Raw genomic sequence first — 26,021 nt, forward strand, 5'->3', positions numbered from 1 at the left:
ATAAATAAATAAAAATGCCCTCAAACAATCTTGGCACGCCTAGCATTGCAGCTTAATGGTGTCTTATAGCAGCCAATCATATTGCAGCGGGACGATCACGAGGGGACTGAAATCCGGTCATATGACCAAACACAGGAAGTAACTGTCCTGACTTGACAACCATGAAGGCGACAAACTTATCGGAGAAGAGATGATTGTACACGTTTTTTTCTTGCATTTATCGTTTGGTTCGGTTGTTTGGAGCCATGGTGGACTTAGTCCTCTTGTTCAAAGTCTGGACGGTGAATGGAATTTGTGGAACTCCAACAAGTCCTTTTCTCTCCCGGCTCGGGTGCCAGGCTGCGTTCACACGGCGCTGCAGCAACGAGGCTTCATACAGGTCCCGAAAAAAATATATAATTCACTTCTTAATATTCTGTTTTCTCAGTTATTTGTCAATTTTACTTTTATCGAGCCTTTATTTTATTTTACGATTCCCCGCGTCTCTTTTTTTTTAAAGACCCATGATTTGTTTTATTTTGTCTTTTTTTTTCCTTTCTGTATTATTTTAGGTAACTTTTACCCAGTTTCTGCTTATTTAATTTGAGTAGTTTATGCTGATAAGTATAATTAAATATTCAAAAATAATTGTCTTGATCCTCTGTGTTCTTATCTCTCTTCTTCTTAATCTCTCTTACCTACATTGTAGTTTATTTTAATTTTTGTTTTGTTTTATTTTTACAAGTATTTTTTATTTATGTATTTTTAGCCTTTTTAAATTGAACTATATACTTCTTTATTCTTTATTTTTTGCATTGGTGTATTTAACACTTTTAAGCTTTTTTTTTAATGCATTGGATATTTATACTTTGGATGAAAAGTTCTATTTAAATCCTTAAGCAATAAAAGTGTCAACTAAACTTTTGGTGCATATTTCAGGACCCTTACTTCCGCTTCAATGACCTGTTGTACCAGTGGATCTCTTTGGACAACTGGACATACGCCACCACATTTGTCGTCTCTGAAGAGCTGAGGTCAGCAGACAAAAACACCATTAGAAGGAGAAAAAACAAACTTCACAGATCATCTGATAGCCAAAGATTTCACACTTGATGCTTGGGCAGGCATTCCAGACAACAAACTAGTTTATTTTTATTTTTATAGGACTTCAAAAAGTCAATTTTCCAAATGTCTACACTTCATATTACGTTTGAACGTTTATGATTGTCATACAAAAGAAGAAAAATAGAAAATATTAGACAAAAACATTATAAAAATACATAAATATTACACAAAAAATATTTTAATTAATGTGACAATAATCTTTAAAAAAAACTAAGCAAATATTAGACAAAATAATGATTACACCAAAAAATTATACTTTTTCTTAAAAAAAAAAAAAAAAAGTTGATAAAATATTCAGATCAAAGTATCCAAGTACGAATCATACAAATATGTTAAGACGGGTTATTCTGGAGTACACAAATATATAAGAATATGGGACAAAAATATAAACTCTCTTACAAAAAGATCCATTCAACCAAATTATTTCAACATCAAACAGAAATATTATTTAAAAAAAAAAATTAATATATAATACAAAACTGTTTAATAAAAAAGCAAAACTATTTGACAAAAATTTAAAAAATGTAGCCGTCTTTGTAAATGTGTCCTCGCCATCAGGTCCAAGCGGGAAGTGCTTCTGGTGTTGGACGGCGTGGACACGGTGGCGTCCATTTGGCTGAATGGCGCCTTGCTGGGCCGCACGGACAACATGTTTTGCCAATACGTGCGTTCCCCGTTGTACTTTCTCATCTTTTTATCCGTCCGTCCGTCCTTTCCGCAACCTGTCCGGCATCTTTTTCTCCCGCAGGTGTTTTCCGTCCGAGAGCTGCTGAAGGCTGAGGCGAACGCGCTGATGGTCCGCTTGCTGTCTCCCGTTGTGTTTGCCGCCGCGAGGAGGAACGCTCACACCGCCTACACGGTTCCTCCTGAGTGTCCGCCTGACGTCCAGAAGGGACAATGCCACGTCAATTTCATCAGGAAAGTGAGTCCAAACCCAAAGTACTGTATGTACAGTGGGACCTCGCTTTACTGGACTAATGGTGGGAGGGAAAACTTTTTTTTTGTGTGGCCAAAACCACACAATAAAGTGCAAAATGATTGCAACTAAAGATACAAACGTTGTACTTGACCTTTAAACGTTGCTGTGATGATACTGCCGCGAAAGAGCAACTTTCCTGTGTGTTTGTGGCTCAGGCCCAGAGCTCGTTCAGTTGGGACTGGGGTCCGTCCTTCCCCGGCGCCGGGCTGTGGAAAGGCGTCCGCTTGGAAGCTTTCGACCTGCTGCGCCTCGTCCGTTTGGCTGCCATTCCTCTCTACGGTACGCCGCCTAAACGTGCGCCTCAACGCAGGGATGTGATTTTTCCGCTAATTCGCGAAATTCCGCTTTTTTTATCCCCCCCCCCCCCCAAAAAAAAAATCGATTTTTTATTTATTTATTTATTTATTTTTTTTTAGTAGTTCATTGTGTATGCACATGACTCCGACAGATAACATCTTCTGCTATAACAAAGACATTTGTGGTATGCTCTAATATGAGTTACTTTTCATTTGGTCATGATATAATTATTTGGTCATGCTTCCCCCCCCCCCGGCTAAATTTTCCGATAATTTCACTTTGGTCAAATCACATCCCTGCTCAACGTCATCATCCTCATCGCCACAACAGCCTTTCTAAGTATTCGTATGTCAATAGTTATAAAAAAAATTATAATAATACAATAACACTAAATATTAGAAATCTCTGCTAAAATATTGTCCAAAATTGCAAAACTACACAAAACACGTCAATTTTCAAAATAAAAAAGTGCATCAATGTTACACAAGAAAAAAAAAAAAAAGTATATTGGCTAAAAATGACAAAAAAAATACCCAAATATTACAACACAATAAGTAGACAAATAAAAAATATTGACTATATTTTTTAATCCACAAATATTACACAAGCATATTGCACCAAAATGATGAATCTTTTTAAAAAGTTATTAAAATACCCAAATTCTTTATTGAACATAAAAAAAATGACTAAATGCAATGTAAAATGTCCAAATAATATTAATAACCAAATATCGACAAAAATATTATCAAAACGTCCACTAGCAAAAACGACAAACATACCAGTACTTGACAAAATATATACAATATAAAAAACTATTACAAAAAATGCACACACATTAGGGAAAAAACTACAACAATAATAGCCAAAAACAAAGATTTTTAGCACAAAATACTGAAGTATTACAAAAAATATAAAAGGCAAACATTTACCAAAATACACAAATCTGAGCATGAAATGTCAGGCAACGTTTGGAAAAGAAATATAAGAATATTAGACAAAAAATAGTATATCAGAAATGACAACAATTTTAGAAAAGAATGCCAAAAAATACTAGGCAAAACTATTTTAACATAAAATAACAGACAATGTTTAAAATCAAGGGGGGGGGGGGGGGGGGATATTAGCCTACCAACATTTTAAGAAAAAAAAAAAATTAGACAAAATGAAGACAAAAAATTAGCCACCAAACTTTCTTCATCTTTTGATTTTCTGTGCCAAATTGAGCTTGACTCATTTTTGTGCCGCAGATGCCGGCCGCTCGTCGTGGTCGCTGCAGGTGGACGTGCTGGTGGACGCTCTTCAGCCCGCCTTTGCCCAAATCACGCTGGACGTGCCCGAGCTGCTTTCCCGCAACACCTTCGCCACAAACATTCGCCAGGGCACCGCCAAATACACCTTCGCCCTCAGTGTCAACACGGTATGCCCGCCCGCGCCCGCCCGCGTGTGTGTGTGTTTGTGTACGTACGTGTGGAAAGATGCTAAAAAGGTGTCAAACGTTTTGTTTGCAGAGCAGCAACGTGAAGCCGTGGTGGCCCAACGGACTCGGCGGACAAACGTCCTACCGCCTCCTGGTCATGGCGCACTCTCAGGATGGGAAAGCGCTGCTCAACGCACCCTCAAAGGTATGAGCTCACTTTCTGTCATCGCAGATGAAAAATACACAAATAATAATATGACAAAAATACATCAATGTTACAAAATAGACAAAAATTACACAAATATTAGAAAAATATATGACAGAACACAAATCGCAGATTCACCTTTTTGCTTTTTTTTTTTGCTTTTCGCAGATTTTTGTTTTTCTCAATATTTTTCTCAATATTTTTTTATATCCATTTGTTTTTGTTTTTTGGAGAGCCTTTTTTTTGGGGGGGGGGCATTTATTGCTGGTTTACCACCGTTGTTGTTTTGTTTTTTTTTAATGGTCCCTGGCTGCCTCCCTTGGAACAAATTCTAAAATCAGGGATGTGATTTTTCCGCTAATTCGCGGAATTCCGCTTTTTTTATCTCCCCCCCAAAAAAAAAATCATATTTTTTTTTTGGTATTTCATTGTGTATGCACATGACTCCGACAGATAACATCTTCTGCTATAACAAAGACATTTGTGGTATGCTCTAATATGAGTTACTTTTCATTTGGTCATGATACAATTATTTGTTCATGAAATTTGAACTCTTCAACATTATTTATGTGTGAACTTAGTAATCACATTAGTTAGATATGATGATATTCTCAGTGATAGTTTTTAAAAGCAAAGGCAGTCCAATGTTTTTGAATGTGACTGATTTTGAGTTGACTAAAACTGCCATTTTATATGGGATAGTTCAATATACATTGAAAATTTATGCTGTTGTTTTGTCTATTTCTTTGTCATGTGAGTGCATTGAAAGTACTTAAAAACACAGAAAACCTGGACCTAGCTGGGTGCCAGCGGCCCCCAGACCCCCGGCTAAATTTTCAGATAATTTCACTTTGGTCAAATCACATCCCTGTAAAATAAACCAAAATATTTCTAATTTATAATTTGGGTAAAAATAAAATATTATAACAGAAATGCCAAAGAAACAAGAAAAGAAAAATCCCCAATGCTAGGCTAATTTTGATTGTTGGCGTCCGATCGAGTCATTTAAAGCCCTGGCTTTGTGTTGCAGGTTTATTTCCGCAGCGTGGAGCTTATCCAGGAGCCCGTTGCCGACTCAGCGGGTCTGAGTTTTTACTTCCGAATTAACGGGAAGCCTGTTTTCCTCAAAGGCTCAAACTGGATCCCGGCGCACTCTTTTCAAGACCAAGTCACGCCTCATGTGTAAGTCGCTCTCGTTCTGTCGCTCCTGTATTTGGGCTCACTTGGTTTGTTTTGCTTTGCCTGACGCTCTTGCGCTTCCTTTATAGTGCGCCCCCTTGTGATCAGATGGATGAGCCGCACCAAAAAATAGTGGCTTGTAGTCCAGAAATTTCTGTACAAGAAATATACAAATATTAGAAAAACATGGGGGGGGGGATGATACCACAATAGCCCAAAACCATATAATGAAAAATAATAATAATGCAATAATAAATTCTCCTTTGCGTACTTGCCAGCTTGAGGGACTTGCTGCAGTCAGCGGTGGACGCCAACATGAACGTCCTCCGCGTTTGGGGCGGCGGCGTTTACGAGCAAGACGCCTTCTATGACACGTGCGACGAAATGGGTCTCATGGTGAGAAGTCATGCAGCATTTCACGCCGTATGGTTGTCATATTTGCATATTTGTCCTTTAGGTGTGGCAGGATTTCATGTTCGCGTGCGCCATGTATCCCACTGAGGAGGACTTCATACGCAGCGTGAGGGAGGAGGTCGACCAACAGGTCAGGAGGGTCGCGACATCTGTGCTCGCTAGCAACACATCATTATTATTATTATTATTGATTGACAAAAAAGGCTTAACTAGTACACATAAATTGTTTTAAACTTTTTTTTTTTTAAAGGACACAGAAATCTTCTACAAGAATATTCGAAATATACAAAGATGGGGAAAAAAATTAAAATGCGAAAATGTTAGCAACACTGAAATATACAACAAAATATTTTAAACAAATATTGAGCTTAATAAGGAAAAGCAATACAAAAATACTAGATACAAATTTAAAAGTATTTAATGGAAATACATATTAGACAAAGAATACAAAAGTATTGACCATAAATATTAGAAAAGAGAAGTATTGGACACAAATATTAACTAAAATTGCAAAAACAAAAATACAAACAAAAGTACACAAATATTTGAAACAAATTCAGAAATGTTAGGGAAAGATTATAAACAAATTAAAAAATATGAATCCGAAAAGCAGTAGGAAAAAATATTAGGCAACAATATTAGGAAAGTAAACAACAAACAAAATAGACAATTAAGAATATAAAGATACAAATCTAAAAAAAATACCAATACATTAAACAAAAAATAAACACATTTAAAAATATTTGAGGAAAAATGACAGAAATACTAGACAAAATTATATATAATTTATTTTATTATATTTAAAAATACATTTAAAACATTTTTGGGGGAAAGGCAAAAATATTTGAATATCAAGTGTTTTGTAACTTACTGTTACCAAATGAATAAAAACTAACGTCTTGATCTTGATTTCATGAAGCATTCAAATATTATTTTTGAACTTCTCATCTTGTGGGATTTTATTTTTATTTTTTTCCTCAGGTCTGGCGTCTGAAGTCTCACCCGTCCGTCATCATCTGGAGTGCAAACAACGAAAACGAAGCGGCGCTGGCCACCGACTGGTTCCACATTCCCGACTGGCAACGGCCCGTCTACCTCAAAGACTACGTCACGCTCTACGTGGACAACATCATGGCCATCGTTAAACAGGCGGGCTTTCTATTTTTTACGTCATAAACCGCCGGACTTTCTGCAGTCGGCGAGCCGTAGCTTAGAGATCCGCAAAGAAATAAGCCATAAATGATGTTGCGTCATTCTAAAAAGTTGAAAGTTACTAAAACAAACATGCTAAATGCTAATGTCCTGACTTGTGTGTGATAATGGAGAGAATGACGTCCCGATCCCTCAGGAGGATCCCAGTCGGCCCTTCCTGGTCTCCAGTCCGACAAACGGCGCCGAGTCTAAGCAAGAAGGCTACGTGGCGAGGGATCCGTACGACCCGCGCTACGGCGACACGCACTTCTACAGCTACCTGGCCGACTGCTGGGACTGGCGCGCCTTCCCCCGGGCGCGCTTGGCCTCAGAGTACGGCTTCCAGTCGTGGCCGTCGCTCTCCACGCTGCGGACGGTAAAACGTCGGCTTTGCTTCCATGGAAGAATCGGAGCCAAGGCCTAAAAGTAGCGCTTGTGACGTTGCAGGTGTCGGTGGCGGAGGATTGGAGCTTGAGCAGTCGCCTGGCTTTGCACCGTCAGCACCATCAGGACGGAAACCAAGAGATGCTGAAGCAGGCGTCCATTCACTTCCGCCTGCCCAACTCCAGCCATTCCCTCACCAGGTTCACGCACACACTCTACCTCACGCAGGTAAACAAGTGAGGTCGTCACTTCACAGAAACTCAAATTGTACACTATACTTTAATTACGTTGAAATTACTTTTTTTTTTTTTATATATATATATATAAACTACATTCTCTTACACTTGCACCCGAAACTTGCCCTAGTTGGGCCCTGATGCAAGCAGACAGTAACAGCACGTTTGTATTTGAGTTCAGGTGATGCAGGCTCAGTGTGTGAAGACCCAGACGGAATTTTACCGGCGTAGCCGCAGCGAGCTGATCGGAGGCCTCGGCAACACCATGGGCGCCCTCTACTGGCAACTCAACGACATTTGGCAGGCGCCCTCCTGGTCGTCCATCGGTAATCTGGCCCGCAAAGGCCCACGCTGAGCGCTTCCTGTCGCATGCGCCGTTACTTCCTGTTTCTTGGCAGAGTTTGGCGGCAAGTGGAAGATGTTGCATTACTTGGCCGTCGATTTCTTCGCCGCCGTCCTTCCCGTCGCTTTCGAGGATGACGACAGCACGCTGCTCATCTACGCCGTTTCCGACCTGAGCCAAGACCTAAAACTCAGAGCTGTGGTAGGGCCTGTCATTAAAAAAAATAATAATAATCAACTGAATAGCAAATGTTTTTTATTTATTTAAAAATATGTACAATACAAAAAATATATAATGGAAAAAAATCCTGAAATATTATGTATAAATGTTAATGAAAGTAGTAAAATACGAAAAATATTCACGCTAGTATTTAAGCTTAAAAACAAATATTTACAGTGGTATAAGTTTTTAAAGTTGCGAAAAATAGTAATAATAATTATAGTAATTGTAACGGAAATTTTATGTTGAAAACGGAACAAAATAAATGGAATCATGTTGCCACCCTGCTGTCCACCAGGTGTCACTATACAAATGGAGCGACATTGACCCAGTTTGCACGCTGAAGTCTGATCTTGTTGCGGTCCCGGGAGGAAGTGCCGTTCCCGTTTTCAAACGACCCGTCGCCGCCCTACTGGCTGGATGTGGACACTGCAGCCGCCTCACCTGCCTGCTCTCCTTCCACCTGGAGGAAGGCGGCGGCGGCCAACGTGGTCCCGCCAACCACCACTTCCTGTGCTCACCTAAAGACGCCCTGGGACTACGACCTCCAAACATCACGGTCCTTTTTGTCCACACGAAGCGAGCCAGAATTCTCAACAAATTGATGAGCAGTTATTTGGAGCTGTGGAATTGTTGAAAACGCTGCCAAATGTCTCCCCCTGCAGGCCAAAGTGCGCAAGGACGAGACGGGATTGCTGGTGGATCTCCACTCGTCGGCCGTGGCTCCTTTCGTGTGGCTGGACGCGGGCGCCGTTCCCGGACGCTTCAGCGCCAACGGCTTCTTGATGCTGTCCAGGAACAGGACGGTGGCGTTCCGCGCCGGGAGAAACACGAGCGTTCTGGAACTCTCCCAAGCACTCGGCGTCACCTCGTTGAGCGACCTCTACGCGCCTTAAATCGCCTTAAAGCTCGTCGCCGCCTGATCCCGCCGCTTGTAAGTTGAGTGGTAGGACGTCTGCTTTTCCCATCATGGAACATCTAAGGCGACGCGTCTTTTGTATTTGAGTGTAAATGTCAAACGTTCAAATGCAAAATTATGGATTTGTCGTTGTAGATATTTAATTGATGTCAATATTGCACATAATAATGGCTGCCTTTAGTAAATAAATTGCGACCATGAGGCTTGGATGGAAAATGAAATGGATTTTTTTTCTAATTTATTTTCAATTTGTGTGTCAATTTTCGATTTGTAACTAATTTATGAAAGTTTGCTAGCATAATGCTAACACATAATGGAAATACCATAGACGGGCTAACAAAGGCCATTGATAATTGTAATGTTACAACCTGAAGCAACACATAGACTATATAACAGGCATATATTCCTTATCCTCTGCAAAAAATGGGACTGCAGTTTAATGCTTGTGACCGTCGTCTTCTTTGTACTCATATGTGTATTATACTGCCCCCTTGTGGAAGTCAGGTACAGCAATCAATGCATGAAACCGAAGCATAAACTGTTAAATTCGTTACATTCTATGTAAATAATACATTATTATTTCAAAAGACAATACTGTCGACTCAAGTGTTAATTTTCTTACTGATTAACACATTAAAAAAAAAAATGTGTTATTTGGTGGGGGTTAGAACAGATTGATGGCCTCTTAATGGCGAAGTGTATATACTGTGTATATATATATATATTTTATTTTTATTTTTTTTTTCCCCCAGCGACAATTGCAAGCCCAGTCTCTATCCACCGCGATTACCGACTTTATTGTAATTTTGAGAAATGCCAATGAAGAAAATAGTCCATCCAGTGCGCATGCGTCATAACCCCACCAGGAGGCGCGCTAACGAAGCCACTCTCTCGCACTTGAGTTTAGCTCAATATCCCCACCCCTCCCGGGTCAAACCTCCCAACGTGACAACATGACCCCCCGCCCTCCACCTCTTCCCTACTGCACGTGCGTATTTGTGTGCGCGTGCGCGTGCGGGGCATTCCGTAAAGAGGAGGGGGGAGCGAATGCATTGGAACCCGTGCACGCGGTCGGTCGCTCACCTCCATGTTTGTGTGTACGCGGGTGAGCTTTGAACCAAACGCTGATTACCTCCCGCCGGGAAAGCCACGTCCTCTTGCATCGCGTGCGCGTGCATGTGTGCGGACATGAAGTCGTGCCGGAGGAGTTAAAAACTTTCTTTGGGGGAAGGGGGGGGGACTCTTCTTCTCATAGGAGGACTGCGTGGAAAGCAGGCGAGACATGGCTGCGTTTCTTGTGCGACTTTTGGGGCTCGCGCTCCTGGCGGAGGTGACCCGCGGCCGGGAGGCTCTCGCGGGAGGTGCCCGCGAGTTCCTGCGGGACATCGCGCTCTTCTTCGGCCACAACGACTCCATCCCCGCGCGCAACCTGGAGGAGCTCCTCCAAATCGTGGCTGCCCGCCGGCATCACACCGTCACCCTCGACGACAACCCGCTCCACGCACGCGAGGTAATTCACAATTCCCGAGGCACACCTTTTTCGAGTGCGACATTTGTAGCAACGTGTTGCTGTTCCTACTATTTTCATCACGGGTCAAAACATTAGGAACAGCGCTCTGGAGTTAACATGTTCAGTGTAGTCAATCAGCGGGATTGAATGGGTGTACCTAATGAAACGGCCAGTGAGCGTTTGTTTAAAATACAATCAAACAATACTATGGTTATGCAGTATTCATATGTGTTGTGTAATGGATTTATTGAACTGTGCAAGATAAATGTATCAAATACGTTAAATACAGTATATACTATACACAAATGAATTGTTTACAATACTGTAGACTAGGGGTGGGAATCTTTAAATGTCTCACGATTAGATTCCAATTTTTGGTTGTGTGATTCGATTTAGAATCGATTTTTGATTCAAAATGGTTTGATTGACAATGATTTTTGCTTCAATTTAGAGATGTTCAAGGAATCGTAATGATCTACTCCAGTCTGATTCGCTAATGCGAACTAGCGCGCTACCCGCGACACTTGCATCACCCAAAAAGAACGGCTCCACGCTGCAAAAAAACTTTTTTTTATTGGAATAACTTGTGACTTTTTCTATGCTCTAATGTGGCTACAACTTAATAGTGTATCAGACCGCGTGGCACGACACTGCCCCTAAGTGGCCAAATCGGGTACAACATGAACAGTGCTCCCAATAAAGGCACACACAAACAAAGGGAAGACAGCATAAAATAATTTAAATAAAATCGATTTTGGGACATTTAAAATCGATTCTGAATCGTACTAAATGAGAATCGCGATTCTTATGAGAATCGATTTTTTTGGGGCACACCCCTACTGTAGACGCTGACATAAATGTAATGATTTTTAATCACAAAATTTTCATGTTAATGTCATAGAATAAATATATGTATTAGAAAATAACTTTTTGCATTTTTGAAATATTTATTTCACATATTACAATTTAAAATTGAGATTGAATCGATAATGTTACAATTAAAACACCAGTATACAAAAATTAACCCCCCCCAAAAGAAGACCTCAAAGAATGTAATGTAATAATGTATGTCATGTAATAAATATTTACACACTGACAGACTAAAAAAAAACATAATTGAGATGAAATTCAGTTTTTTTAAAGGTACTTCTATATTCATCTAATGTAAATAAACATTAAGTTATCTATATATTATAACAACGTCCAACATGAAACACTAATGCCACCCAGTGGCAGAAAATTACTTTGACACAATGAACACTCTTTTTAACTCAATGAACTGAAATATACAACCACATTTGTCTACTTTTATGTTAATTAACAAGAGTATAAACAAGTTGAAAGCAATATTTTATTGTACATTTAGAACAGATACAATGTATCGACTGCAGCCCTAATATACAAACAGACATATCTGCATACATGTGTGTGTGTGTGTGTGTATATGCCAGTTGTGCCTCATTCATATTGTGCTCTAATCATGTGTCACCAAACGGCTATTAATGCTGCATCTTCCTCTTTTTGCGTCCGTTACTTTTAGTGCCTGTCGGCCGAACAGATCTTATCCCACTTTGGCTTTCCCAACGTCAGCCGGCTGAGCGCCGGACATCTGGAGGCCATTTGTCCCGCCGTGTTGACCCAGGTGCTCGTGCCCTCCTGCCCCTACACCGCCCCCAAGATCACAACGCCGCCGCCCACGCTGGACTACTCGGGTCAGTCCCAAGAGAAATTAACCCACAAACGTGCACTTCATACACTGAGCGGTAACCATAGAGCAGGAACTGTGGAAAATTTCATGGAACGTGGACGCCCACAACTAACATTTTAAAAATGCTAACATCGAAACTCATTCTGGTAAAAACACATTTCCAATAGGAAAAAAATAGATTTTTTTTTTTGAAAAAAAGGAAGAGCACATTTACATAATAAAAATTACCCAAAAAAGAAAAATTCAAGAATATATTTTTCAAACATTTGCTAAAATCAAAGCTTATTCTACTAAAAACAAATTTCCATTAGAAAAATGTTTAGTATTTCATATATATATTTTACAAACAATTTAAAAATGCTAAAATCAAAAGTCATTTTACTAAAAACAAATTTTCCATTTTTTGGGGAAAAGGAAGAACAAATTAACATAATAATAAAAAAATATATAAGAATATATTTTAAACATAACAGTATAAGAGCAAATTTATACAGTGTATTTTTATGTCAAAACAAATAGAAAGAAATATTATTCAGGAGTAGCAGCAATTTTTTAAAAGTTTTTTTTTTTTACAATAAACATTTATAGCGCAAAAATAAAAACACATTTTCAAAAGTCAAATTTATTAATTCACAACATTCAAAAAATTAAAAAAACACATTAACAAAACATAAGACTGTTTTTCAAAACCAATTTACTAAAGAAAATAACTTTTCAAAAGAAAATGACACATTTTCCAGTCGGAACATATTTCCGAAAAAATGAATATATATTTTGAAAATCAACAACTTATTTACAAAATTACAATAAAAAATTCAAAACACAATTTTAGAAAGCAAAAACCAATTTACGAGAGTAAGTTTGACTTGATTTTGGTTTTCTTATACTTTGCCTGTAAAACGTTTCATGTATGACGGCCAATAGTTTCGCTGTGTAACTAACTAACCACTCATTCAAACCGCTACTTTTAATGACGATTAACTAGCTTGTTGTAAATCGCTTGCAATAAAGCAGAGCAATTATTTTGTTGTCTTGGAATGACTTGCTGAGGTTGTGACCTCACTCTCACGTACTGATTGTTGGTGTGCGTTGGGCGAAGGATGGGGGATGGGAGGGGGGGGGGGGCGAATTCCTCCGCCGCACGCCATCGAAAAACTGTGCGTCATCCACATTAGTATTTATCAGTGGTGTGTTATCAGCTAGTAATTAATAACACACCACTCTGTCAAATTACTGTATATACGATACGATATACTTTTATTTTCCCCGTGGGGAACTTTTTCCTGGACTCTGTCCAGCTGCACTTTACAGTAAGAAAAACAAACAGAATAGAGAGATAATTAAAATAAATAAATAATAAATAAAATAAATATATAAAAAATAAATAATACACACACACTCCTATATATATATATATTGCACTACTTAGTTAATGTCGGTTATTAAGTAATTTGATGGATGTCGGCAGGAATGAGTTCTTGTAGCGGTTCAGCCTGGTTCTGGGGGCCCCGAACCTCCTGCCGGAAGGCAGTAGCTGGAACTCATGATGCAGAATGTGGGTCGGGTCAGTAACAATTTTCTGTGCCAGTCTTGTGACGGACCGCTCATAAAGCATCTGTAGGGAAGGATGATTCCCGACCCCCATGATCTTCACGGCAGTCCGCACCAGACCGGCAATCTGTGACCTCGACTGCACAGTCAAGTTGCCGTACCAGGCCGCAATGCCGTATCTGATGATCCTTTCCAGTGCAGCCCGGTAGAACTACAGCATGGTCCTCTGCTCCACTCCATAGACCCGAAGTCTGCGTAGGAAATAGAGACGCTGTTGGAGTTTGGAGCAGAGACTTCCAACGTGTACCCTGCAGCTGAGTGTGTTGTCAATTTGGACCCCCAGATACCCGTATGAACCCACCTGGCTGATGTGATTGCCTTTAATGACGACTGGCCCGTGGTCACCAACAGTTTTTGGATCAAATATCACCTCCTCTGTCTTCCCCACATTGAGCACAAGATGATTCCGGTCACACGAACTGGACAAATTTCTCTATTTCTCAGAAATAGTCCAGTGGGCTAGCGCCGGCCTGCAGCAAGCTGACGATAGCGGCGTCATCAGAGAACTTCATGATAAAGTTCTCAGGGTGTGATGTCACACAATCATTTGTGTACAATGTGAAGAGGACCCTGCGGGGCGCCTGTGCTTATCAATCTGGGTTCCGGGAGGGAGCTGTTGACCCCGACTTGCTGTGTGCGCTGTGTCAGGAAGGAGTGATACCACCTCGAGATGTACGGGTTCACATTCGTCTCCTTCAGTTTACCCAAAAGCAGGTGCGGCTGCATTGTGTTGAACGCTGAGCTAAAGTCAACGAACAACACACGTGCATAAGCTTTCGGGACGTCCAGATGTTTGCTGACCAGGTGTGTGATGCCGTTGATAGCATCGTCGGTGCCGCGACCCGAACCCGCTTGTAGGCAAACTGAAGGGAGTCTAAGTGTGCATCCACCTCCCCCCCCCTGAGCCGAGTCACCATCCGCCTCTCGAAACGCTTCATGACAATGGAAGTTAGAGCTACAGGCCTGAAGTCATTATTGACCACAGGACATTGTTTTTTAGGAAGCGGGGTGATTACTGATTTTTTCCAGAGACTGGGAATGGAGTGTGAGTCCACAGATCTGTGGAAGATGGGCTGCCATGCCGCTGTGAGCTCCTCTGCTCAGGATTTTAGCAGAAGGGCAGATATCCCATCCGGTCCTGAGGCCTTTTTAGTGCAGACAGATCTAAAAGCAGATTGGACGTCATGGGGATGAATGACCGGCCTTGAGTCCTGCTCATTCACTGAAATGGACCTCAGGACCTCCCCACATTCAGAGGAGAAGTCCTGGGTTTTCGAATCTTAAATAAAAGTCATTCAGCTCCCTTGTCTTCTGGGGGTCATTTAGAGTGCTGAGACCTTTTTGAGCAGGAGTCGAGTTGGTGATCCTCCTCACGGTGTCCCACATTTTCTTAGAGTTGTTAGCAGCAAAGTGTTTTTCTGTAGTCTCTTTGTGCTTCCTTTTTGCTTCTTTAAGCATGTGTTTGAGTTCTTTTTGAACCAGTTTGAGCTGGGCTCTGTCCTGGTTCTTAAATGCCCTTTTTTTGCGGTTAATACAGTCTTTAACCTCCTTAGTAATGTACGGTTTGTTGTTGGGGTAAACAGTTATTTCCTTTGTAGGAATGATGTTGTCCACACAGAATTTAATATAGTCGGTTACAGTCACAGCAGCAGCATCCATATCCAGCCCATCAAAGGTATTCCACTCTGTGCATTGGAAACATCCTTTAAGGGTCTCAATGCTGTCATGAGACCAGATTTTAACAGCCTCTACTCACATATGCCTTCTTCACGTTCCCAAAGCATTTGTCCAGGACTCGGTCTCCCCTTGTTCCACATTTTACATACTGATGAAAACCGGGGAGAGACAGCTCCAGTTTGCAGTGGTTGAGGTCCCCTGAGATGAAAACCGGGGCCTCCGTGCACCGTCGCAGTTGTTGTTGAACGCAGCCGGAGATGAAGGCGGCGGCGCTGGCGGCGTTCCCGCTGGGCGGAACGTACACGGCGCAGAGGAAAATGTTTCCAAACTCCCTCGGCAGGTAGCCCGGCCTCAGACGTAGGCAGAGGAGCTCCACGTCGGGGGTGCAGGTGATCTGCCGCACCGCGTAATTCCGACACCAGTTGTCGTTAATGTAAACGCAGACGCCCCCACCTCTGCTTTTTCCCTGTCGGCGCGAACGATTGAGAATCCCTCGATCTCACGCAAAGAGTCTGGGATGTCGCTGTGGAGCCATGTCTCCGTGAACACCGTGGCGCAGGCGTCCCGGTGCTCGCGGCAGGCTGAGGTGAGGCTCCTCAGCTCAGCCAGCTTGCTCTGACTGCCAAAAACGTTAAATAACGTTTAGTAAAATCCTATGGAGGAGTGCCAAAGACGTTAAAAGACGTTTTTTTTTTCAAAACTGAGGTGAAACTAACCATTTTCTATTGTTGATTACTGAAAAACGGAATAAGGTAGAAACAAACTTTTTTTTCTGGTGAAAGATGAGAGTCCAATCTTTCATTTGGTAGTATGTGTGTTTCCATAGTCCAAACACATAATTTTCTGTGGACCTTGAAAGATCAGTCAAAATGTTTAAATCGGCTGGCACCCACGGCATTCCTTTTCTGAAAACGTCTGGCAGTCAAAGAGTTAACTCTCGCGCGTTGCCGAGCAGCAAGGACGGCAGCGCCGGTCTGCATCCTCTCCTCCGGAGCCTTTGGCGTGCTCCACCTCGTTGTCCTCTTCTCCGGCGGCGTATTCCCCGGTCTGCTCGCCGAATCTCCTCCGGCAGGTCGGGGGGGTGGTGTGTCGCCTGTTGAACGGAGGGCCCAGAGCGCGTCTCTTGACGTATGTGATCTTTGATCTTGTTAGATTGTTCGATTAGGCTCCGTTCGGAGCCCCGACGTGTGCTGTAACTCGCGTAGGAGTCGCGGACAGATTGAGCAAGTGGCTCATAATTTAAAAAAGTTAAAAATTAAAAGTTAAATAACTCATTCACTGCCATTGACGGTTATAAACGTCATCAATTCTTTTTAACTATTTCTATTAGTTTAACATTTTTTCCCCCCACTTTTGTCAACAAGAGTATGAAAACCTAGATTTTTTTTTGTACATTTAGAACAGATATAAAATTTGTGAAGTCATGCAATTAATTACGATTAAAATCCTGACGCCCCTAATTTTTAATAATCTTTTCTTTTCTTTTTTTAAATAATAAAATAATTTTAATTATTATTATTTATTTATTTTATAATGTTTTTTTTTAAAGAAAAGATTATCTTTTAATTAAAAAATTAAGGGCATCATGCAATTACAATTTGTAATCGTAATTAATCGCATGACTTCACTAGTTAACTCGCGATTAATCACAAATTTTATATCTGTTCTAATACAACTGAAAAAAATCTAGGTTTTCATAACTCTTGTTAACAAAAGTGGGGAAAATGTTAAACTAATAGAAATAGATCAAATTAATTGACGTCTATAGCCGTCAATGGCAGTGAATGAGATAAGGAAAAGTTGGAAGAACTGCAGCTTTTCCACGGAGCCCGTGTCGCAGACGTGCTGCGCCAACGTGACCGGAAGCGGAAAAAGCGGGAAAATATCTACACACACACACACACACAATGTAACGTGGGAGTTATGAATGTCCCTGTCTATATATAATTATTAATAAATGTTTAAAAAAAAAAAAGGCATTAAAAAGCATTCAGTTCGATTTGCTGAAGAATCTGGGGTGTACCTAATGTTGTGGCCACCTTATTATTCATCCTGTTGTTGTGTGTAGTTTGGGGTTGGGGCTTCCTGGCGGTGACGGTGATCAACCTGGCAGCGCTGCTGGGCCTGCTGCTCATCCCGTTCACGCGCAAGTCTTACTTCCCCAAAGTGCTGACCTACTTCATCGGCCTCGCCATCGGCACGCTCTTCTCCAACGCCGTGCTGCAGCTCATCCCGGAGGTGACGCGCGCCGAGATGTTTTCTCGTTTCGAGCGCATCCTTTGCGCCTTTTGTAGCAATCTCTGTTGTTGTTGTCGTCGTCGAGGCTCTGGGCTTCGACCCGAAAACCGACAACTACGTGTCCAACGCCGTCGGCATCTTTGGAGGCTTTTACCTTCTCTTCCTGGTGGAGAGGATCCTCACCATGGCGCTGCGCGTCGATCACCAGGTCAGACTTTTGACACACCTTTTAAGTAGCGGGGCAATGGGATCGCAGAAGTCACGGTTTGGATCGGATCAGTTTTCGAAAAAAAAAAAAAGAAAGAGTGCTTTTTCTTCATTCATTTTTTTCAAATGCATTAAATAAAAAAATCTATTCAAAATGTCTAATGCAGGTGTTTAGGTATAGGAACGCAACTTGAAGTGCAATATGAGGAAGGAACATTCTTATTTTATGCACGGTCCGTGTGTAACATTACATAACAAGGTATTAATGGCTTAAAGTTGTGTTCCTAAAATCTAAACGGCTAAATTTGACATTTTGAATGGAATGTTTTTCTTTGTTAATGGGCAAAAGTGTTTTAAATTAAATGAACACAAAGTTTTATTTATCTTTTTTTTTTATATATAATGAAAAGAAAGGCAAAATAGCCTTGGTCCAGAATATTGAAAAATAATTCAAGTAAGCTAGGTACCAGCTGTTAAACTCATTTACAGCTACCAGCCAGGTACTTGTTGGTAATGCTAACAGCTAGCTGCTAGCCACTTACGTCGGAGACTTCTGCCGTATCATACGACGACAGTGTAATTAATTAGCGGTTTCTTAGCGTCCTAAATTAGCGATTTGAATATGATTTCGGGATATCGTAGTGTTGATGTTGGTCGCGACTTAAATGTCAATGAAAAATACGATCAAGAAACCCTAAAAAACGTCTAAAAGGAAAGTCAAGCTAGCCATCACGCCACGACGTGGGCCAACTTCAAAGTAAAAGTCTACTAAATCAATTTGCCTTGCCGTCAATGCATTATTTGGAAACTTTATTTTGAAGTTAGCTTTAGCGTAGGTGGCGTATTACGTTGAGTATGTTTCAGCTTCCTTGACATGTCTGAATGGTGTCGACTGTGAATGCGCTTTTTTTTTTTTTAAACCACTATCCTATCCGCTGATTTTGTGCGAACCGCTGGCCCCGATCCTAACCGATCTCAGATCAATGATGGTCCATTGCATTGCACCACTACCTTTTAGTGTGTTAGATTACCTGTTTTTGTAATCTTTTGCGTGTTCAAATAAATCAGAGTTGAGATCTCGTGAAGAGGGTCCTTGCAAGGTTTTTTAATCAGAAAGTTTCTGATGACACAGAGGAATTTCACCAAGCCATGTTTCTGTCCAAATGTGTGTCCCTCCTCCAAGTACAAAATCAGATTGCTTTCTCCCAGTATGCTAGCTCGTCCTTGAACTTTTAAAAACCGGATTTCTAACGAACAGAAACTAGACTTCTTAGATAAATAAAAGAAACATATTAACTTTCTCATTTCTGGGAAAAGAGAACAGATAACAAAGGGGACAAAAGCATTACTCATCAAGCTATATTAAGTTAACTCTTTGACTGCCAAAAACGTTAAATGACGTTTAGTAAAAACCTACGGAGGGCCGCCAAGGACGTTAAAAGACGTTCTCCAATTTTTTTTATTTTTTTTTTTGGGAAACGGGTAGAGGAAAGCCTTGCCCAGCTGTAGTGAAACTTTCAAGCAGATCTAGTTAGCCTAATGACTATTTTTGGCCCCTAGATGGCAGCAATGACTCTCTTTTGACAAGATTGGGGGCGGGGCGTTTTTTTTTTTTTGTGGGGGTTCGAGGCCCCCAATCATCCAGCTTAGAATGAGCAAAATAGTGTTTCAATTGGGAACTTTTTCTTTCTTCATCTTCCTTCCTTGAGTTCTTTCTTTTTTTGGGTCCTATCTTCTTTTTCTTCCTTCTCTTCTCCTTCTGTTCTTATTTCTTCTTTCCTTCATTTTGGCTTTCATTAATTTCTTCCTTTCACCTTTGTTAGTATTTTCCTTCTCGCTTTCTTTCCTTTACTTCCTCACATCCTTTTTTATTGTTCTTTTCGTCCACTTGCTTTAGTCGTCTTCCCTTTATCACTTCCATCAAGCCTTGCTTCTTCACCTTTCACGTCTTTTTTTTGTTTGTTTTGTTCAAATTGTCAAATTTTCGTTCTCTCCATCCGTTCATCAGCACGGCCCGACGCACTTGACCTCGGCCGACGACTCGCTGGCAAACGGCGACGCAGGCTTGAAGAAGGACTCCAGCCTGGTTTTGACGAGCATCAGCAGCATCAGCACGGCCGAGCGTAGCAGCGTCAGCTCGGAGCACACCAACGCCAACATCATTCCCGAGCAGGTCAGGAAAGGACCCAGCAGTGGTCGACAAGCTTGCCGTTAAATTATCAGCCCAGTCATTAAAAAAAAACCACAAAAAAAAACCACCCTATAGTTAGCTCAATTTAACTTACACAGTAAGCACCGCTTTGGCAAATATTGAACAATTCTTCAAAAAAAAAAAATGGCTCCGAGCTGTTTAATTCCACTCCCAGTTGAGGTTTTACTGTCAAACGAGACATGGAAAAAAGAATGACACGTTGTGTAATTGAAACAAATTCATAGCTTTGCCTTAGGAAAGTCTGCTAGCACTTATGCCATCTAGTGGCAGAAAATGACAAATCAGTACAGTACACTACATCTGTTTAATTTGAACTCAATTTTATTAATTATTATGAAATTACTGTATCAATGACTAAAACTTGCAGCCATATTTCTATTAGTTTACAATTTTTTCCACTTTTATGTAAACAATAGTATGAAAATTTAGGGGGGGGATTTTATTGTACATTTAGAACGATATAAAATGTGCAATTAATCATGAGTTAAGTATTGAAGTCATGCAATTAATTATGATTAAAACAAATTAATCAAATGACACCCCTATATTAAATATTAGAATAAATAAAATCCCATTTTCCCCTCATTTGTTGACTTTACTGCCACCTGGTGGCCAAGGTGCACACATCAGAAGGAGCATTCACAACAAATTGGATTGCAGCATTGAATAACTATTTAACCATTTGCATTATATTTAGTAATTGATCTCTGTTTTGATCAAGTAGAATATTATCACTAAGCAGACGACTGGATCGATACTGTGACTGAAGTATTTGTACTTTGTCCTCTACTTTGTACCTTCATCACATTAATGAGTGCTGTTGATCTTATCAAGAATACAGAAAGTCCTCATTATTTGATGTAAGTGATCTTCGGCATCCTTATCACGGACATGCCTGCCGACGACCACACGTTGGACCGCGCTCAAGCGACATCATCAAAAGAAAAAAAGGAAGCCATCCGACTGTGGCGTCGAGCTGAACGAGGTTAACGTTTGACGAGGCAGCAAACAAAAAGCAGAGCAAACAAGGAGGAAGGAGGTCCGTCCCCCTCCTGATCAATGGCGGAATTGTCTGGCCGCAGCACAAAAGACGCCTTGTGCCCGCCGACTCAAAAGGAAAGCGGGCACACGTTCGCCTATTATGCGGCGGCCAAGCCTGCCGATGGGCGTCCGTTCTCACCTTGACGTTCCTCCACGTTGGCCTCAAACCTTCACTTCTGCGTTTGCTTAGATCTGTGCCAGAAATGCTCAAAATATCCATCACTTACCAAAAAAATGCCGCAAATATATGCATTTTTAATAAATAACATAATTGCTATAATAAAGAGTTTAAGAAAAAACATGAAAACAATTGATACATAATAGAGTACAATTCTAAAAATAATATATATAATGCATTAGAGGATTAATGCAACAATAATACATTTAAATCAATAAAACGATACATAATAATGCATGAAATAAAATGAAAGACATGAAAAAATAAGTTGAATAACAATGACTAATAATAAAAAAAAATCCTAAAAATACAATTATGATGCCTGTTAAAAATAAAATGCAATGTAAATAATAATTAAATAGGTAAAATATGAAATATGTAAAAATAAATGCTAAAATACAAAAAATGCATTTAATAAACAAAATAATAATAATGACTAAATCAAACAGTGTGAAACCTAAAGCAATGTATTAAATGGGTCCAAGGTACTATAATATATCAATAAAATACAATATAATATACAACATAAAATAATGCAAAAATAACAATACATAATATAAACATAAAACAAGTAAAATATATTTAAAGAATGTGGAATCTAAATTAAATACATAAATGAATAATTTATGCAAAAATTATAACAAATATTTCAATTAATAAATCTAATAGATTACAGACAATAAAATAACAATGTATTTTAAAAATAACTGAGAAAAATAATAAATAAGATTCAACACCACAAAATATCAGTTTCAACATATAAATAATAATGTAAAATATTAATACGTAATTACGTAATTTAAAAAAAAATAAAATGTGTAATACAATCAAATAAGAAATTGCAAGAATGCTAAATAAATGAATATAATTAAAAATACACAAATTAATACCCATAGTAATTAAATATTTTCAAATTGTGTTAAGTGAAGAGAAAAAATACACTGAAAAAATAACACAGTTCAATAAACAAAATAATACAATAATGAGGTATTTTAAAAATGGTCAAAATAAAATGAAGTAATGCGGTGAACGTTTTTCCCCATTGCAGGACTTGCAGGCGTCGAGCACGTTGTGCGGCTGCCTGCGAGGTCGGCATCTGTCCGGCGTCAAGACGGTGGCGTGGATGATCACGCTGAGCGACGCGCTGCACAACTTCATCGACGGCCTGGCCATCGGCGCCTCATTCACCGTCTCCACGTTGGCCGGCTTCAGCACGTCCACCGCCATCGTCTGCGAGGAGTTCCCCCACGAGCTCGGTACCAACCCCCCCCACTCCCATTTTAGAAAAATATTCCGTATTGGAAGGGGCAATCATATAAATAATAATTACAAAATATAATATGTTCTTAATGCGTTTCAAAATGATGAAATGATAAATCAAATCATTCAGAAAAATAAAAAGCTGAAAGAAATAATTAGGTGAGTCAATAATAAAATGATGCATAAATGATGTCTAAAAATATAGATATAATAAAAATATTAGAATAAAACATAATGTATTTAAAAATGCTAAAAATAACAAATTATAACATTTCTGTAATAATTTGAATACAAAGTAAAACGTGAGGAAATTATTGAAAATAAATACATAAAACTTATTTAAAAGAAATAGCAAAACAATTACAATCATGAAATTACTGTATAAAATGAATTTAAGAATGCATTTAAAAAGAAAAAATATAAATTGATCAAATATCAAATACTAGTATATACATGAATAATCCCATAACAAAAATACTCCCCAAAAAATTTAATCCCCCACAAAAAAATCTGTAATAAAACGCTAATTATAAAAATTATTACAAATAATAATAAAACAATTAAGGAATAAAATAAAACTTGGGGAAAAAATAGCATAATGGCAAAAAGTAAGTAAACAAGTAATCAAATAAATAAGAGGATTAATCTAGTATATAATAAATACTAACGTATAAAACAATAAATTAAGAAAAAATAAAATTAAGTATTTAAAAGTAATCCAAATACATTGTAGTAGTGTTTAACTAGTAATATAGGAATAAATACATGACTAATTGATCCAAAAATAAGAAATGAAAACAATGATTCCTGAACACTTGATCTTTGACTGACATCTAGTGGCAGCTTGTAAAAGTGCATGAAGTAGGATGTTGATTCCTGTGACGATGATGTCGGTGGGGTCGGCTTTTGGCGTGCAGGCGACTTTGTGATCCTGCTGAACTCGGGCATGAGCGTGCCCCAGGCCATCTTCTTCAACATGCTGTCGGCGCTGGCGTGCTACCTGGGCCTGGTGTTGGGCATCGTGCTGGGCAGCAACTTCGCCCCCAACGCCATCTTCGCCATCGCCGGCGGCATGTTCTTGTACATCGCGCTGGCCGACATGGTACGTTGAGTTCATCTTATCAAAGACGCTGTTAAAAAAAGAAAGAAAAAGTGACACATGTCGTTATTTACCGTTTTTTGCACTTTAGCAAAATGCCAGGGTGTTATCCTTCAACCCATCCCTTAAAAGCCCTGACCCTACACGTTAGAAACCGTTGGGTCAAAAATATGTCAATTTGGGGGAAAAAGGGACAGATCCACTGCTTGGGTAAAAAAAAACAAAAAAAAAACTTTTGCTTGCTTTATACCAAACAACTTATTTCTTTGGTTTGTTGTTCCTCTTTAACCCAACATATTGTTCATTTTGCACAAAACAACTTCCCCCAAAAATGGGAACGTTGCTTTCCTTCCCAGTGGTCAAATTGACCCAAGTGGTAGGCTTTATTTTTGACCCAACAGTTTTTAGAGTGTAGTTCACCATCCAAACTTCTTAGCCACTTACACACCCTTAAAACAGTTGTGTCAAAAATAACCCAATTTGGGTATTTAAAAAAAAAAAAGGTGGGGGGGGGGGGCTAATCCACTTCTTGGGGCAAAAAGACCCAACATTCTGGGTTGTTTTGCACAAAACAATTCGGTAATTTTGGATAAAACAACCAAAAAAGGTTGGTCATTTTAAACAAAGAAAAATGTGAAACTTGCTTTCCTTCTCAGTGGTTATCCCAGGTGGATGTGAAAGTTGGGTCAAATTGACCCAAGTAGTAAGCTTTATTTGTGACCCAACAGTTTTTAGAGTGTAGCTCACCATCCAAACTTCTTAACCATACACACACTCTTACAACAGTTGTTTAAAAAATAACCCAATTTCGGGTCAATAAAACGGACAAATCCACTTCTTGGGGCAATATGACCCAACATTCTGGGTTGTTTTGCACAAAACAGTTGGGTAATTTTGGATAAAACAAACTAAACAATTGGGTTATTTATTGGACATGTTTCGGGTTAGATTAATAACGCCCCAAAAAGTTGGGTCAAATTGACCCAAGCAAATGAGTTCAATGAGTAACCCAAGAAGTTGGGTTATTTTAAATAACCCAACTTCCATGTTTGGAAAGTAATGAGACAAATGAAGAATCCTAAATCAAACTTTGTTTTTTTAAAATACTTTGTTTCAAATGGTTTTCAGTCAATTACAACTTGAAGTGTGAAAGGCATCAACAACATCAGCTGAATAATTAACGCAAGCGCTTCTGCGGCTCAGTTCCCAGAGATGGACGCCATCGCCCGGGAACAGAAGCGCACGTCCTCCAAGGTGATCTTCTTCCTGATCCAGAACGCCGGGCTGCTGACGGGATTCGCCATCATCCTGCTCATCACGCTCTTCGCCGGAGACATCAACCTGGGGTGACCGGCGGCGGGAGGAGAGCAAATGCCAAAAAAAGGAGTTTCTGCTCGCCTCGGTCCTGCAGCGGGACGATTGCGAAATGTTTTGCACAAACAAAACCAAAATGAAGTTCACACACAATATGGAAGCATTTCATGAAATCTACTGAGGTTTGTCTTAAAGAGACAGTGAATTGTTTTTGTCTCCTCCTTGAAATATTGTTATTTCAGGTATTGTGGTTTGTGCTGTACTGTACAATTTTTTTTAATTTTTTACCTCTGATTTTCTTTGTCAAATGTTTTTTGTCTTTACTTTGTTGTCAGATCAAACTTAACGTTTATTAAATGAAATGACAGATTTTTTTTTTTAGGGTTTAAAGGGTTTTTATATTGCTTTGCTCAGGTTTATTCCGATCACACAGAAAGAAAAGGTGAATGTGTGAATTGGACTTTGATGCAAAAAAATATAAATTCAAATGTAACGTCTATTTTCAATATTGTAAATACAAATGTCATGATTCGAGTAGTGCCACTAACTGTAGTAACGCTTTAAAAATTTACATTTTTGATCTCTTTACATTCTGACATTTTATTTAAAAGTTTTTTGTTGTTGACATTTTAAAGTTGAAGCGTGATTAACTTCTTTCAGAAGAAATGGAGATTGTTAAAATGTTGGAATTCACCATGGACTACACTGGATGTCCATTGTTTTTTTTTTTTTTGATGAATGTACATATTGCAGCAATGCAAGTGAAAATGAAATCTCGACTTTTAACTTCTTCTTATTGTCATTTTTGTTTAATACATTGTTGTCCAGACAGCGACATAAAGCCGAGTGTTTGTTTAAATGGCGTCATTGTAAAAATGGCACTTAATAAGTTTTTCTAGTCTAACTAATTTTATAGAATAAAAAATTTTGACCCAATAAATCGATAAACAGCCAAGTGTTCATGGTTCACCGTTTAAAAGTATCAAACCGTGGTGGGTTTAGAATTGTGCTTTGCGACTTTATTTACACTGCAAGCACTGACAAACTCATTTATTATTTTGACAAAAACAGGCTGCACT

General features: G+C 39.5%; 2 protein-coding genes across 2 annotated transcripts; both read left to right on the forward strand.

The window, feature by feature from the left end:
* Window positions 1-100: 100 nt before the first annotated feature.
* On the forward strand, window positions 101-9,128 carry manba (mannosidase, beta A, lysosomal). The gene is made up of 17 exons (XM_077563262.1): window positions 101-379; window positions 919-1,013; window positions 1,663-1,768; window positions 1,853-2,026; window positions 2,239-2,362; window positions 3,628-3,797; window positions 3,889-4,002; window positions 5,033-5,184; window positions 5,460-5,577; window positions 5,639-5,725; window positions 6,577-6,744; window positions 6,944-7,162; window positions 7,234-7,398; window positions 7,588-7,732; window positions 7,805-7,950; window positions 8,267-8,527; window positions 8,634-9,128. The coding sequence occupies exons 1-17, from the start codon at window positions 191-193 to the stop codon at window positions 8,862-8,864; spliced, it is 2,664 nt and encodes an 887-aa protein (XP_077419388.1). The 5' UTR covers window positions 101-190; the 3' UTR covers window positions 8,865-9,128.
* Window positions 8,754-25,897, forward strand: slc39a8 (solute carrier family 39 member 8). Its single transcript, XM_077563273.1, has 9 exons — window positions 8,754-8,902; window positions 10,119-10,397; window positions 11,938-12,109; window positions 17,462-17,631; window positions 17,717-17,839; window positions 19,847-20,011; window positions 22,318-22,525; window positions 23,447-23,631; window positions 24,832-25,897. The coding sequence occupies exons 2-9, from the start codon at window positions 10,170-10,172 to the stop codon at window positions 24,976-24,978; spliced, it is 1,398 nt and encodes a 465-aa protein (XP_077419399.1). The 5' UTR covers window positions 8,754-8,902; window positions 10,119-10,169; the 3' UTR covers window positions 24,979-25,897.
* Window positions 25,898-26,021: the final 124 nt, after the last annotated feature.

The sequence above is a fragment of the Vanacampus margaritifer genome, chromosome 1 (assembly GCF_051991255.1).
Source record: "Vanacampus margaritifer isolate UIUO_Vmar chromosome 1, RoL_Vmar_1.0, whole genome shotgun sequence".
Lineage (NCBI taxonomy): Eukaryota > Metazoa > Chordata > Actinopteri > Syngnathiformes > Syngnathidae > Vanacampus > Vanacampus margaritifer.